Source organism: Phoxinus phoxinus (genome assembly GCF_949152265.1).
Source record: "Phoxinus phoxinus genome assembly, chromosome: 12".
Classification (NCBI taxonomy): domain Eukaryota; kingdom Metazoa; phylum Chordata; class Actinopteri; order Cypriniformes; family Leuciscidae; genus Phoxinus; species Phoxinus phoxinus.
Genome location: NC_136887.1, coordinates 27,056,850 through 27,071,180, shown reverse-complemented (window position 1 = coordinate 27,071,180; position 14,331 = coordinate 27,056,850). Strand labels below are relative to the sequence as shown.

Here is a 14,331-nt window from a genome sequence, read left to right as displayed (position 1 = left end):
GACAACACGGAGCGTGTAAAATAATAAGTAAAATAATTGGCTGTAGAAGTGTTTTTCATGGGTATGTGAACTTAGCATGTTTCCTAAATATCTGCAAACATATTATGGTATTTTACTGCTTTAGTAGAGTATAAAAGTTACATACAGCACCTTTAATTAAAACTCATCTTTCTCTCATGCACTATATTGATTTGGGTGGCTGTAATAATTGCACATGACACAGGAAATTCAATAACAAAGTCTTTACTTGGAAAACACACAGGGATAAAACTCATGTTGACACAACCACTTCAAAATAAACGACATGAACAGAAGAAACTAAGGGTTTAAATACACAGAGTAATCAACCGAACTGAGAACAGGAGAGGGACTAATGAATAACACGGGCAAAACGGGACAATGAAACCAAGGGTGCGTCTCAATCAGCTTCCACAAGGTCATGAATCAGTATCGTGTTCACCACTTCAGGCACTGGTAAGGACAGTTAGGACCCTGGTTCACTACATATTGGGACACTGATGACCCTATTTCTGGTGACATGGCAACGTCCTCATTGTACAACAGCACTATTGGAATTTATTAACAAAATCTGATATCTTTCTGACATCATTATGTTAATGTTATTTAAGGTACATTATGATAGTACGTGCAACATTTCAGCAGTAAATAAATGATAAATGTTAGCCAGATTATGTTTATTACCTGTCTAGCGATGTATGTTTATGCTGAACTATAATTAAATAATTGGTTGTATATTAAAAAACATCTATCGCGTGTCATTGTAGTGAGTTGGCTCACGTGATTTATGTTTTGCACTTCAGAACTCCTATCAAGGTAGTATTGATGCTTCTTTGCACGGTGCATTGTGAGACTATAGGGAGCAAACGTTTCAGTGCCCTGGAAGACAGCCCTTAAAATGGATGAATCCTTGCAGTGCCCTGCCTACTGAATATGGAGCAGATGAAACAATGAAACTAAATAGACTTGAACATAACCCTGACATTTACCTTTAATGTATTGCAGACATCACTAAAAAAAAACTGCACAAAAATGTGTACATTTTTTACTCAATTTTCAAAGCATGTTTAGCAAGAGCCATTGTGTTTGTAGCAGTGATTTTCAGTGTTTCCAGCACTGCTGTTTGTTGTTGTTGTCATTCTCAAAAACACAATGTATTCAGCTAATGTATTCATCACTCACTCAGGGGACCTGCAGAGCCTGAAACTCTTTGGTGAATATTGAATGTAGAGAGAGCATAGGTTCAAACAGAGAAACTTCCCTTTGGGTAATGACAGCCTGTTGAGACCCCAGTGTTTGAGTATGAAACCAAAAGCCATCCATTAAAATATTGCTGAGCTTCTCTTTTGAAGATGTATAGAACATCTGTCCATCTGTAAAGCATTTAGACTTACAGCCAATGCATAATGTATAGTGCTTATATTATATTATGCTTATTAGATAACATACTGCTCTACATAATATGCAACATCTCGGTAGAAATCGTAAAGGTCCTCTGGCCCCATGAATCTGGACCCCCTGTTGTCAGTCCCCTTTCCCCTGCTTGCAACGCCCCTGCTCTTTCCAAGAGCACATGGGAAGTGCTTTCACATCCTCTCTGGTTCTTCACAGGAGTATGCTGCTCTCTTGTGGTAAAAATGGACATAGCCTATTCAGTTATAATAAGGAGCAAATGCAAGTTGTGTTTTCTTCATCACTATCTTTGGCCTATGCTATATCTTTTTCTTTGTTCTTCGGGTACTTTGACACGCCCACCCATTCCACAATTACCACTGAGGTAGCCTACATGCATTGGATCTGCTTGCAGCCGGCAACAAGGCTTGCAAAAGTTACATCACCATGACTTGGCAAAAGAGATGGGAGGACTTTGTACTTTATTATCTACTACATGCTTATTAGCAATAGTGTTGGCTCAGTTTGTATATTGCCGTGATTCAAATACGGTCGTATTTAAAACAATAAAACTAATATGTAGCCTAAACTGTTATGTTAAAAGATTTTAATTTACATAAAGCTTTTAGGAGTCCGGTAGGCTACTTGTCACACATGGATGTTTATGCTTGTTTTCTCTAGCAGTGATTTAAAAAAAAAAAAAAGATTAGGCCTAATCTATTTTTCGTAAATGTCAGGCTCGTATATATGTGACTATATATTAATTAGGCCTACAAAATATTTATTTAATATTTTTGTTACCTTTTTATATTTTTTGAAAATAATGTGTGTTTCATAATTGTTGTAACCTACAGTTTGGGGTTTTACTGAAAAGCGTATGTTGTCACAAAAGATGTGTGTGTGTGTTGTTGTTGTTAATATAAATAATAAATAATAGTGAAGATCGAAGATGTAGAAATTCACTTGAAATATTCAATTAGGCCTAAGTCAAAAGATACAGGCTACTGATTTTCTCATGTGAGTTGATATTAATCAACAAAACAAAAAGTTTAAGCCTCATCTTTTTAAAGATGGCCTGCATTACTGTGAATTGTAGGGCGGAATACCGGTTTGAACCAATCATTAACCGCTGCACAAGCGCGTGTGTATCCCACCCTCTCACCCTCTCTCTCTCTCTCTCTCTCTCTCTCTGCGCTGAGAGGATACTCATCATCTTTGCTGAAGCGTCTCACACAGCGAAGAAAAGCCATGGCAGCTGCGAACCGTGTCCTTGTTTACGGAGGAAAAGGAGCACTCGGCTCGGCATGTGTGAATTATTTTAAGTCGAAAGGCTGGGTGAGTGGAAACGATTCTTTATTTTGATTCTACAGGAGCCGAGTCACTGTGAGTTGGTGCGTGTGCTCAAACTGACACCTGTTGATGCGACTGTATACATTTTGCTGTAGCATTCACTTCCATAGGCTACTTATTTTAATAGCATGCATTGTTAACTTGTTTCATAGCTATAACGTGTTTCTTTTATATTAAAGTGGGTTGCCAGTATTGACATAGTAGCGAATGAAGAAGCGAACGCAAACGTCCTGGTGAAGCTCTGCGAGTCATTCGCCGATCAAGCCGCTCAGGTGGGTGGAGCCAATGTCATGACGTCACATCTGCTTGTGTCTGTCAGCACATAGGCTTATTAAATGGCCTGTCATGCTGCCATCTACTTTCCATTTCACAGCCAAAGTAATTTCCTGCCTTGCCATGACATCCCCAGTGTTCTGGACAAGCAATCTTTTCTCATTATCGGCCTTATTGTGTCTGCCATTGACTTGCTGTTAATAAATAGTGTCAGTTAAATGGCACACCGTTGGAGCTGTCCTCCTTATGGCACAGCATTGTGTCCCTCGTTTTGTGGTCTTGTAACACTATTGCACTTTCATTCTTGAAATTGTTAACCCTGGGCCATTATAAACCTTCAACCTCATCACTCCAGATAATGGGTTCACCTCCAATGTTCTGCATTGTTTTCCTCGGACATAACATGAAAGTTTCTGGGACTGTGCAAAGCACATGAATCATGAACTGAGACAGATTATGATAGATTGTCTGTTTTTGAAAAACTCGCTGTAACATCGTATTATCTCTGAATCATAACCTGAAATCAAAACTGACCATTCTTAATTTTTTTTTAAATATAGCATTATTAATTATAAATTATTTTCTGTGCACAGCATAATTTTTTTTAAAATTCATATGTCCTCGTAATCTTTAATCAAAATAACTTCCTCCTCCATCTTTCACTGACATGACATCTCTTCTCTTCTCTGATGACGTGTTTAATGTGTTTGACAACCTGTCACTCACATGAGATCATTACAAACCACAATGAATCAATCAACTCTTGATGGACAAAATCAACTCCCGCCATACATTTTTTCTTGTTTGAGAATATTTTTAATTCGCATTTGCATCACATTAGGGAAGGAAAAACTAGCGCAACTTCCATATCATGCTGACTTTAAAAGTTGTTTAAAAAAAATATCAAATGTATGAGTGCTTTTAGTGTTTTCAGTGATGTACAGCCTGTATATATCTCTTCTCATCTAAAAAAATTATGTGTTATGGGGTTTCATGACTAAAAATTACAAGTGTGTATCTCAGGGTTAAAATGGGCCTTGTACAGTAGTGTAGTGTGAAAAAGCCTTTCATATATTATGTCAGAGGTCTTCATTGAGTTTGCACTGTTGTTTACACTAAATTGTAAGCACTTACTATTGAACCAGAACCTAGTAGAGTATGGTCTGTGATGCAGGTGACGTCTGATGTAGCCACAGTGCTGGGGGAACACAAGGTTGATGCCATTGTTTGTGTGGCTGGAGGATGGGCTGGAGGAAATTGCAGCTCAAAAGGTGAGCGCACCTTATTTGTCATCCCAGACAGCTTTTGCATGCTTTATAATTTTTATTTCATTACATATTTATGTATTTATTTGTTACATTTTCTGTGGAATTCTGTTAAACATGGAAGAAATGTGTTAAACATAACTGAGAGTGCTGCACTCTTATTGGTTGCTGAAAACATTTTCAAATTAGCTAACATTTTATAAATGAGCATGAAACAGAAGGGGGATTTGTAAAATGTTATGAATGACAGACAGTCGTGTTCCAAAGAGAGTGTAGATACTGTGTCACAACTCACAGGAAGCTAATAAAGATACTGTACATAGATGCTCCATTTAGTGAGAATTGCACGTCTGCTGCATATTTGAAAGGCATTTAAGATACTTTTAACTCCTCCTAAGTTTTTTTAATAGTAAATTTCAATCGGTTCATGATTTAATTGATTTTGCTGGAGATGTATCAACTTTCTCTACTCGTTTTAGACTTGTACAAGAACACTGATATGATGTGGAAACAGAGTGTCTGGACCTCAACCATTTCCAGTCATCTAGCATCGCTCCATCTGAAGCCAGGAGGCCTGCTGACTCTCTCTGGAGCAAAGGCATCACTGGATGGCACTCCAGGTACAGTAGTAACATCCATCCTTATACTCCTGCGACATGTCGCCTACTGGAAACCCCATCTTGTAAATGTGTTTTCAGCACAGGTTTACCTGAGGATACTTCAAAGTTTGATGTTTATTGTGTAAAGGTACATTTATATTCCAAAGTGGCTAAATAATATTGTTTATGTAGGAAAACACTTCAGTCTTCATGAGGTTTTCCCTTAGGTGGGTGAAGTCAGTAATAGCATTCATTTATAACACCAAGGATTTTTCACTGCTATTGGAAGTGTATATAGTTTTGAATTGGCTGTCACATCCATTGTACTTGATTAGCTTTACATATTGCCTCACATCCCAAATCGTTTCAGTGCCCCAGATGTGAAATGTTAGGTTAATTCCTTTAGTGACAAAACTCAATAAAGCACACAACAGAGGTCGCCTACAGCCTATTCAAAACCTCCAACATCAGCAGACTGCTCTGATTGGCTGAGAGGCCTGGGAGGGTAAATGAGTCAGCAGGTTTTTTTGGAGACGGGAACACATGTGGACTGTGTTTAGGAGTTTGAATTCCTTAACCAAATAGAACTGATTTCGACAGGAAATGCCCTGCAGCGATGAACACTGCTTTGATATAATATGAAGAGAACCTCTAGTTGGAGCGTTTGATGTACCTTGTTCAAAGAGACAGGAGCAAGCTCTGGTGAACATTTCTGATGGGGCTGTCAGCTCTTACAAGCCTACAAGATCAGTGTCATGTGCTAGTCACACCACAAGCTGAAACACTGCTTCTCTGATTGCTGTTTTGAAAAGTGAGACAGTTGTTATGATAGATACTAATGCCAGCTGTAGTATTGGTTAAGTAGCTAAAGAGTAATGTTGCATTTTGTTTAAATATTTTTATTAGCAATTTTGCAAAATAAAATCATTTGTAATTTCACATATTAAATTATTCATGCAAAAACAAAGCGTTCAATTACTTAAGAATAGAATGAATCCACATCCTAATATTAATATCCAACTTAAATTAAAATGGAAAATGAAATATAAATATAACATGGGAACTAAAAACAAGACATTTCTCCCTCAGAACATTTCATTTTAAATTACTTTTAGGTAATCTTATCATTTTGTTTTTGTTATATTCTATAAAAGGTGGTTTTAATCATTAACTTTAAATTCTTTATAATACATAAAATCTGTTCTAAAGCCGAAATAGCTGCAAAGTCCTGGTGTGCTGGGTTTGACTGACCTCAAAGCTAAAGTTCAGTCTGGATATCAGACATACCAAAGAGAATTTAAGTCAAAGCCGAGAGACAGACCATGTGATTAAACTGTGACCCGTAATGTTCATTCAGTCATGAAGGGTCACGCAGTGTGGCTGAAACTTTCACAAAACACTGAATTCTCTCTCTCTCTCTTTTCTTTCTTATTTTCTATAATATTGAAAAGAAAGAAAAATATATGGAGCTTCTCCACCCCTCTTTCTTATTGGCTCTTATTGGGTTTGAGGGTAAAAAATTTGATTATTGGAAAAAAAAGTAGTATTTAACCCCCTTATTACTACATCAAGTATGCTGGTTATTGAATCCAGATGCCAAGCCAACAAACATCTAGAGAGGAGCTGGCAAGACAAGCTCTCTACTTTGAAAACAACCAGATTATTCCCATTAATAATCTATAATCCATCCATCTATCTATGATGCATTCGATTTTTTGTGCTAAAAAAGTATTTACTGAAAAAATTACAAATTGTGTTGGAAACAACATACCTCTTTTTCGTTCCACCACCCTCCTTCCGGAAGATAAGAAAATAAAAATGCCACTAGTACAGACAATGAGGAAATAATTCATAAATGCTGTTTTAAAAACTTCTCTCATTGACACCTTACAAATAAACTGAACGTTACTGTGCCTTTAAGACTTCTGTGCAGCTGTGCCCTGTATCATATCTCTCTTCCTTATTATCATTATTACTACATATTATTATTATTACCTCACTGTGATATATGGGTACTAGTCATTTTGTGTTGTTTCCAATAGATGGTGTTTTTAAACTGACGTTTTGAGTTAAAGTACTTTGGAAAATCAAATTGAATTCCTCATGATGTGAACCCCTAAAATACACTGGCATTTATGCTCATAAAGCTTCATTGGTGAGAAAAAAAAATGATCTGACTGTGTAGGAGGAATCAAATTCAATTTGCTTGCTTTGTATTGCAAAATCCATTTTATTCTCTGCTTGAGGCATCCAACCAAATTATTATTGACCAAACCTCAAAGCAACAGCTGTTGCCTGTGAGACATTGTTAGGCAAATTGTGTAGTTGGCATGCTCTCAAGTGCTGTGTGCGCATGCATTGTGTCCCATAGTCTGCTGTATGGAGCGAGAGCTGTAGCACAAAGCATGTGAAGAGGGCTCTGTTCTCCATTCACCTCTTTGCATTTCTCTCTGCATGCAGGAATGGTTGGGTACGGCATGGCCAAGGCTGCAGTCCATCAGTTGTGCAAAAGTCTGGCTGGCGAGAACAGCGGTCTTCCATCTGGAGCTGGAGCTGTGGCCATTCTACCGTAAGAGCATCTGTCAATCATCATATGTCTCTACATACACTTATCTGTCTGTTTTAGTTATGCTTTCTCCCAAGATCCAAACTGAAAATATTGAGCATTGCTTAAAGTAGTGTTTTAGGCTCCTTTTAACTCAAATGTTACAGTAGCGTTCAAAAGTTTGCAGTCAGTACAATTTTTAAAGTCTCTTATGCTTACCAAGACTGCATTTATTTGACTAAACTACTATAAAAACAGTGATATTATGAAATAGTATTACAATTTAATCACAATTCTATTTTAAAAAAAGATAAATAAATAATAATTTGTTCCTGCGATGGCAAAGCTGAATTTTCAGTATCATTACTCTAGTCATAAGTGCATGATCCTTCAGAAATCATATATTTCTCATTATTGTCAATGCTGAAAACAGTTGCACTGCTTAATTTTTTTTGTGGAAGCCATGTTGGATTATTTCAGGATTCTTTGATGAATAGAAAATAACAGCGTTCATTTGAAATAGAAATCTTTATAAATATATATATATATTAAAATATTGATGAATAAAAGTATTCTTTAACTTGAGCAGTATCTTGAACAGTAGTGTATATATTTGTGCAATAGTGATATCAGTAGTCAATGTGAAACTCATTTCACTTCCATAACGTGACACATTTCACAGTGAAACAGTATATTCATATTTTAAAAATTTTAGATCCAGAGAAATTGATTACATTTTGAATGATTACAAAAAACATGCATTAAGGAAGTAAATCAGGTTGTTTTTAAGGCCTGTATTTAAGTATTCATTAATCCATGTTCATAGATAATATAAACGAATGCTCTGTTTTTGTGTGTGTGTGTGTGTGTGTGTGCGTGCGTGCGTGCGTGCGTGCGTGCGTGCGTGCGTGCGTGTGTGTGTGTGTGCGCGTCTGCTGTTATTTGTACTCTTAGAGATCTGCATGGTTCACATTTGACTGTTGCCTGTTTGCATTAACTGAACGTATTGAGGTGTGAGTGTTTTCAAAAGGCCAGTCTAGTTTAAGCTATCGCTGCAGGCTCTGTTCCACAGTCTCATCTTCCACCAAGATAACAACATTATGACATCATCCTCCAGGGTTACCTTGGATACACCAATGAACAGAAAATTCATGCCTGACGCAGATTTTGGGAGCTGGACATCGCTGGAATACATCGCAGAGTGAGTGCACTTTTCCCATGTCCACCGAGCACCAGATTTCATTACGTTTGCTGATAATGTGATAAATCGCAGATGAGACCTGTTTGGAAAATAGAAAAAAGCCTCAACAATACAACATGTCCTTTCTGCAGCCTGTAGTGCAATGGCGTACTGCATTAAATCCAACACGCGGACAGTTTAAGGTTAGGGTGTAGGTTTAGGGGTTAGTGTCTATTGTAGCCAATCAGCTCTGTGATTGACAGGAGTAATGACAATTTTAATATCAATTGTTTGTTGCATACAGGTTTGGGAAATAAAAAGGACGCGTCCACTATATCGGTTTTGGGTTTTAATGCAGTAAGTCATGGCCCTACAGCAGCAAGGACAGTCTCCAACAATGGGATAAACTAAAAAGCATCCATTTCTCACCAGAAGAGGGCAGTGAAGTTCTTCCGAAAGACACCTGATGTCTGCTTCATGTTATTCAGGGATTTGAATATTGTGAAATACACATTATTAATCCACAATCCATTGTTATGATTTATTTCATGAAGGTCTCATGTCATCCAGCTAGCATTATTGTTATCCCAGATTTGATTTCAACACAAAATCTCGCTCCCATAAGATAGAAATGTTTTAAATCAGGTCTTAAAAACCTTCCTCAAATGTTACATTTGATTTGATTCAGTAATATTAACCAAAAAAGCCACAGGCAATTGTAAAAGCCTCTTAGAAGCAAACACATCCTGCTTGAATATTGAATTACAACAGAATTTAAGTGAATAATGTCAAGCATCAACCCAAGCACAGACCTTTTAGAGAAATGCATGTATTTATATTCAGTGGAATTGATATGAACACAAATGCCTCTCGAAAGATTTCACGAAAACGAATGAGAAATGATTTATAGGGGCCATTCACACAGAACACATTTGTGTGGTTAATAAATGTGGGATGCAGGGCAGTGAAAAAATAAAAAAAATCTCTTTAAAAGTTGAACTTATAGAATGCCGTGCCATATGCAACATGCTGTAAATGATGTGACCACAACTGTCAAACACGTCCATCTAATGCATAGAAAAACAGGAGAGAGAAAAAACATAGGAAAAACATGCAGTGGAATGGAAAAAAAGTGTTCTGTGTGGACTTGTTTCTAATATATGGCTCAGATGTGTAGCCAAATCTCTCCTGCCAGTCAGCACAGATTAGGATGAGGATTTGATGCAACTCCATAATCCCAGAGGAGCCGCAGAAAACCCGGCTGTATTAGAGGAGCACATGAGAGATGGAGGAGTATAAATGGTCTTTGTGTTAGAGGCAATTAATATGTAGTATTACTTCAGATGCTACAATGAGTTCAATTGTCTACAGTTTCTCCCGAATGTTTCAGAGTAGACAAGGCTTGCCATTCGGTTCTTAATTTCCTCTCTCCGTCTCCCTCCTCCCATCTCTGTTCTCATTATCTCTCTCTCTCTCTCTCTCTCTCTCTCTCTCTCTCTCTCTCTCTCTCTCTCTCACTATCCATCCTTCACCACCATCATTTTACACCTGTCTCTCTTTCTCTTTCTCTGTTCCAGAACCTTCTACAGCTGGGCCACTGGATCAGGCCGGCCAGCCTCAGGCAGCCTCATACAGTTGGTGACGACTGGGGGGAAAACCGAGGCCTCCGCGGCCCAGTAAAGGGGGAACAGAGAATAAGAGAAATACAAAGAGTATGTTTACCAAAATACTGTGCAGCAGAGAAGAGAGGTCAAACGAAACGATGTGGCATTTCCGTTTATCCAGTCTCATTGGAAATGCACAGTACAGTATATCGAATGAACAAAGTAATAACTCAACATGTTTATGTCGAGTCAGTTATGTGCTGTATATGAAAATATAGATAAGTGTACGTTTGTGACTTCCTTCTTGACAACAAAAAATGTGCTGCTGTCGTATGTGAAACTTACAGTCTTCTGTTCAGAGAAGTGGCCTTAGTTTGTAGTTGTGAGCGTATGTGATTACCGGTTCAAAAGCAATCATGTACGGATGCTGTATCTTCTCTCGGAAGTATTTCCTCTCCAGTGTGTTGAATTCCTGCTGGACCATACTTGCATAATAAAGACAAATAAACACAATATTTTGTCATTATAAATAATTAACATTAAGTATTTTTTAAAATGTATTATTTGCAGGAATAGATGATGTAAACAATTATATTTCTGTAATTTCTTCCCATGTCAGTTTAATATTTAATTTAATATACTGTCATTTTTTCCAGCTCTCAATTTTCTCCACCCCTCATATTTGAAACTGGCTCATCGTGTTTATTGCAACAGAGAACCAGTGGTGTTTTTGTATAGATGACATCAAAATTGGCACACAAGGTGCCATTTGTATTTTATTTTTTTAATCCGAACACAACCACGATTGAAATTTACAAGCTGCAGTATGGGACAAATATTCAGTGAATAAATTAAATTTCACAATGCGACTTAAAATTGTTGTTCATCCAAAGCTATCACTTGTTGTTCTATTTGGTCAGAAACATTATATTAGGCATATTATGTTATAACAGAAGTTATAAATGGATAAACAAATACTTACCTTAAACTTTTACTAGCCTGCTAGCTTAGCTACCACTGCTGCAAAACATAACCAGAATAATATTTTTGATGCAAAAGACTGGATGAAGATTTAAAAAAAAAATGTGTTCCATGAACAAGAATTCCACAACAGCTTATGGATTTGCAAAAACATTGAGTAAATAATACAATTATTAAATTTGAGGTCAGCTGTTCCTTTAAGAGATATTAGTTCTAGCAGTGTATAGTTAAAACTAAGCCCTCAGTAATAGGCCTATACAAAATATTTTTTCTTCTCCCATTTATTTATTGTCTATCTGTTTATTTGAACAGATGGTTTGTATTCAGTCAGGATGTGCTGAAGACAGGGTTTGTCTGTATCTTGTCTTGTTTTGTTTTGTCTGGCTGATGGTTTCTCTCTGCAGTGCTGGGTTTTGTTGGCTAAATCTCCTTCTCTCCCTGCAGTTGTTGTGGTTCTGTCTGATTGCCATGTGGAAGCCATTTTGTCTGGCGAGCGTGGTGACGGTATAAATGAAGAGCTTACAGATGGAAGTGGTTAGTTCAGCCATGGTAACTTGAGTGTGAGGACACTGGAAGGTGATTGTGTGTGTGTGTTTATGTGTTTGTGTGTAAAAGAGATAAAGGACAGAGTAAATGATAGAGGACAAACATTGTCTCTTCCAAATGTTTAGCATGCACATTTTTGGCATGTGTATCCTATTCACAAATGTAAACCGAGTTGTTTGATGTAGCACAATTTACAACAATCACAATATAACATTCACCTCCTGTGCAGTATTTGCCATGACCTCAGTCACCTCTAGATGGCACTAGCAAGCAGCTTCGCTAACCTGCACAACAATCAACACGTTGAACTCTTTCTCTCCTTATATTCCTCTCTGCTTATCTCCTAGTCAGTTATTAATACTGATACACTACGATTAGACTGTCACAATATAAATATATCACACAAAATATACTACAATATCCACAATTTACCTTATAAATTATATGCAGAAAATTAAGTAATGCTTAAATAAATAAAATGTATAATATTTATATGCAGAAAAGATTGTAGTCCAGTGTAAATCAAGAATTTTATTAGCACACACACACACACAGAGAGAGAGACACACACACACACACATATATATATATATATATATATATATATATATATATATATATATACACAGTGCTGGATATGCTGCATTACTAAGTAGGCCTAATACAAAATACCATTGAAGAAGTAATTAGTACCTAGTAATTAATTCATTTTCCCAAGTAACTTTCCCAACATAAGTTGGGATATATACAACAATATATATACACACACACTACCCCTTTTTTCCTTTAGGGGTAGTGGTAGAATATTCAGTCAAATAATTAATAAAAAAAGTAATAATTATAAATAAATAAAAACATCTACGGTATATGTCCTACTCTAGATAGATAAGTAAATATGTCTGTTTTTGTTATTCACGGATTCACTGGTCTTTCTTTTACCTCTCCCTGTCTTACACTCATTTACTTTTTTTCTTGTTCTGTTTTGCTCCCACATTTTGAATGTCTCTGCTAAATTCTGCATTAGTTTCAACTGTGTTGCTGTCTATACACTATATTTGGACCAAAGAGAGATGAGTACATGAGGTTGAAAACCACCACAGGCAAAAACTATATTGGATATATTCTTTTTTTTAAGAAGACAGCGAAGCATTTTCAATTAATGTTATGAATTGGGCTGGTAAAAAGACATTACAACATGTTAATGTTGCCATGACCTCTTTCAAACGGAGTCAATATCCACATGAATGTCAACATGCTGAGCCGTTTTAAACAAATCAATAATTTCTCAAGCTAGTTTCAGTTGTGTGTTATTGTGCCTCGTGGTTGGAAAAATGATTCTCTATACTGTAACTAGTTATGCATAAAAGGTTTTACATAGCTTTGCTACATCCTTTTATGTGCAAGCGTCAATCAAAGTAAATGACAGATTCTCTATAAGCGTGACGAGCTATAAATGGACTGAAGTCCTCAGATAATATTGTAGAGACAGTGCCTGAGAATTTCTGAATAGTTATCCAACCAAAAACTTCATTTTTTGGGCGTTAACTTTAAACTGCTCTGCTTTCTCCGCACTGTCAAACCCAGAACTGTTCAATGCTTTTCCTCTATGTATTTTTAAATGGTTTATTATTATTAGGCTTTTCTGAGAGCTCTTTCTGTTTGTTTTGAGTTTAAATATAATGTGAATGATCATATGTTCACATATTTCTGTTCTCTGCCATTCTTTGCATCATGCATGCTATGTACATTCAGTAAAGTTGCTCCAACTTTGTTTGGTTTTTTAATTTTAACATTTTCCCTCTTTAATGTGTGTGACATGAATGTTTTCAATAATGTGCAACACATACAAACAAATACATCTCCCCAAAAAATTGTGTAGTGTGTCATGACCCTTTAAATAGACATGCACCAGCATATTACAGCGTGACAGTTCATTTAACTTAAGCAGATGACAATCGACACTACTGTGAAACATCTGACCCGAGTCACTCTACTTTTTTATCAAATGTATACTTATGATGATCTGAAAAGAAACCAAATCATCAGCTAAATTTTATCTAGCAGTTTAAAGTTCAGCCCTGCATTATTCATGCTAATTTATGCAATAGAATATAAGCCTAATGATATTTTTGAATATGTAAGTGTCTCTGTCAGAGGTAATGAGATATGCAGATAATGATATGCAAATTTGGTGAATTATTAAAGAGGCATAGATTCAAATTAGTTCCCATGTTTATTTCAAATAAATATTTTTTAATCATTCTCTGTGCTCCTTTAGATGGTAGTTTACGTTTCAATTAATTATGAAGCCATTTATTTGAATTTAAAATGTGAGTATATTCAGGTGAGAGTGTTTAAGAGCAGAGAAACAGTCGATCACAGTTAAAACACTTTTCTTTAAATATGTCATACAGTCTGAGATTATTAAAAAAAACTGCCTTAGGTTTTACTTCCTATTCAACTTTATTGCAATGTCTGGTTATTTTGAATGCATGTCTATGGCGGCAAATCAATGACAATAATAAACGAGCGCACAGCTGATGCTGGCGCGCGCGGTAAATGACTTTCGCGAGCGAAT

General features: G+C 36.5%; 1 protein-coding gene across 1 annotated transcript; it reads left to right on the top strand.

Annotated features, from left to right (window-relative positions):
• Positions 1-2,508: 2,508 nt before the first annotated feature.
• On the top strand, positions 2,509-10,739 carry qdpra (quinoid dihydropteridine reductase a). Its single transcript, XM_079630521.1, has 7 exons — positions 2,509-2,745; positions 2,940-3,032; positions 4,208-4,304; positions 4,778-4,918; positions 7,358-7,466; positions 8,560-8,643; positions 10,200-10,739. The coding sequence occupies exons 1-7, from the start codon at positions 2,659-2,661 to the stop codon at positions 10,300-10,302; spliced, it is 714 nt and encodes a 237-aa protein (XP_079486647.1). The 5' UTR covers positions 2,509-2,658; the 3' UTR covers positions 10,303-10,739.
• Positions 10,740-14,331: the final 3,592 nt, after the last annotated feature.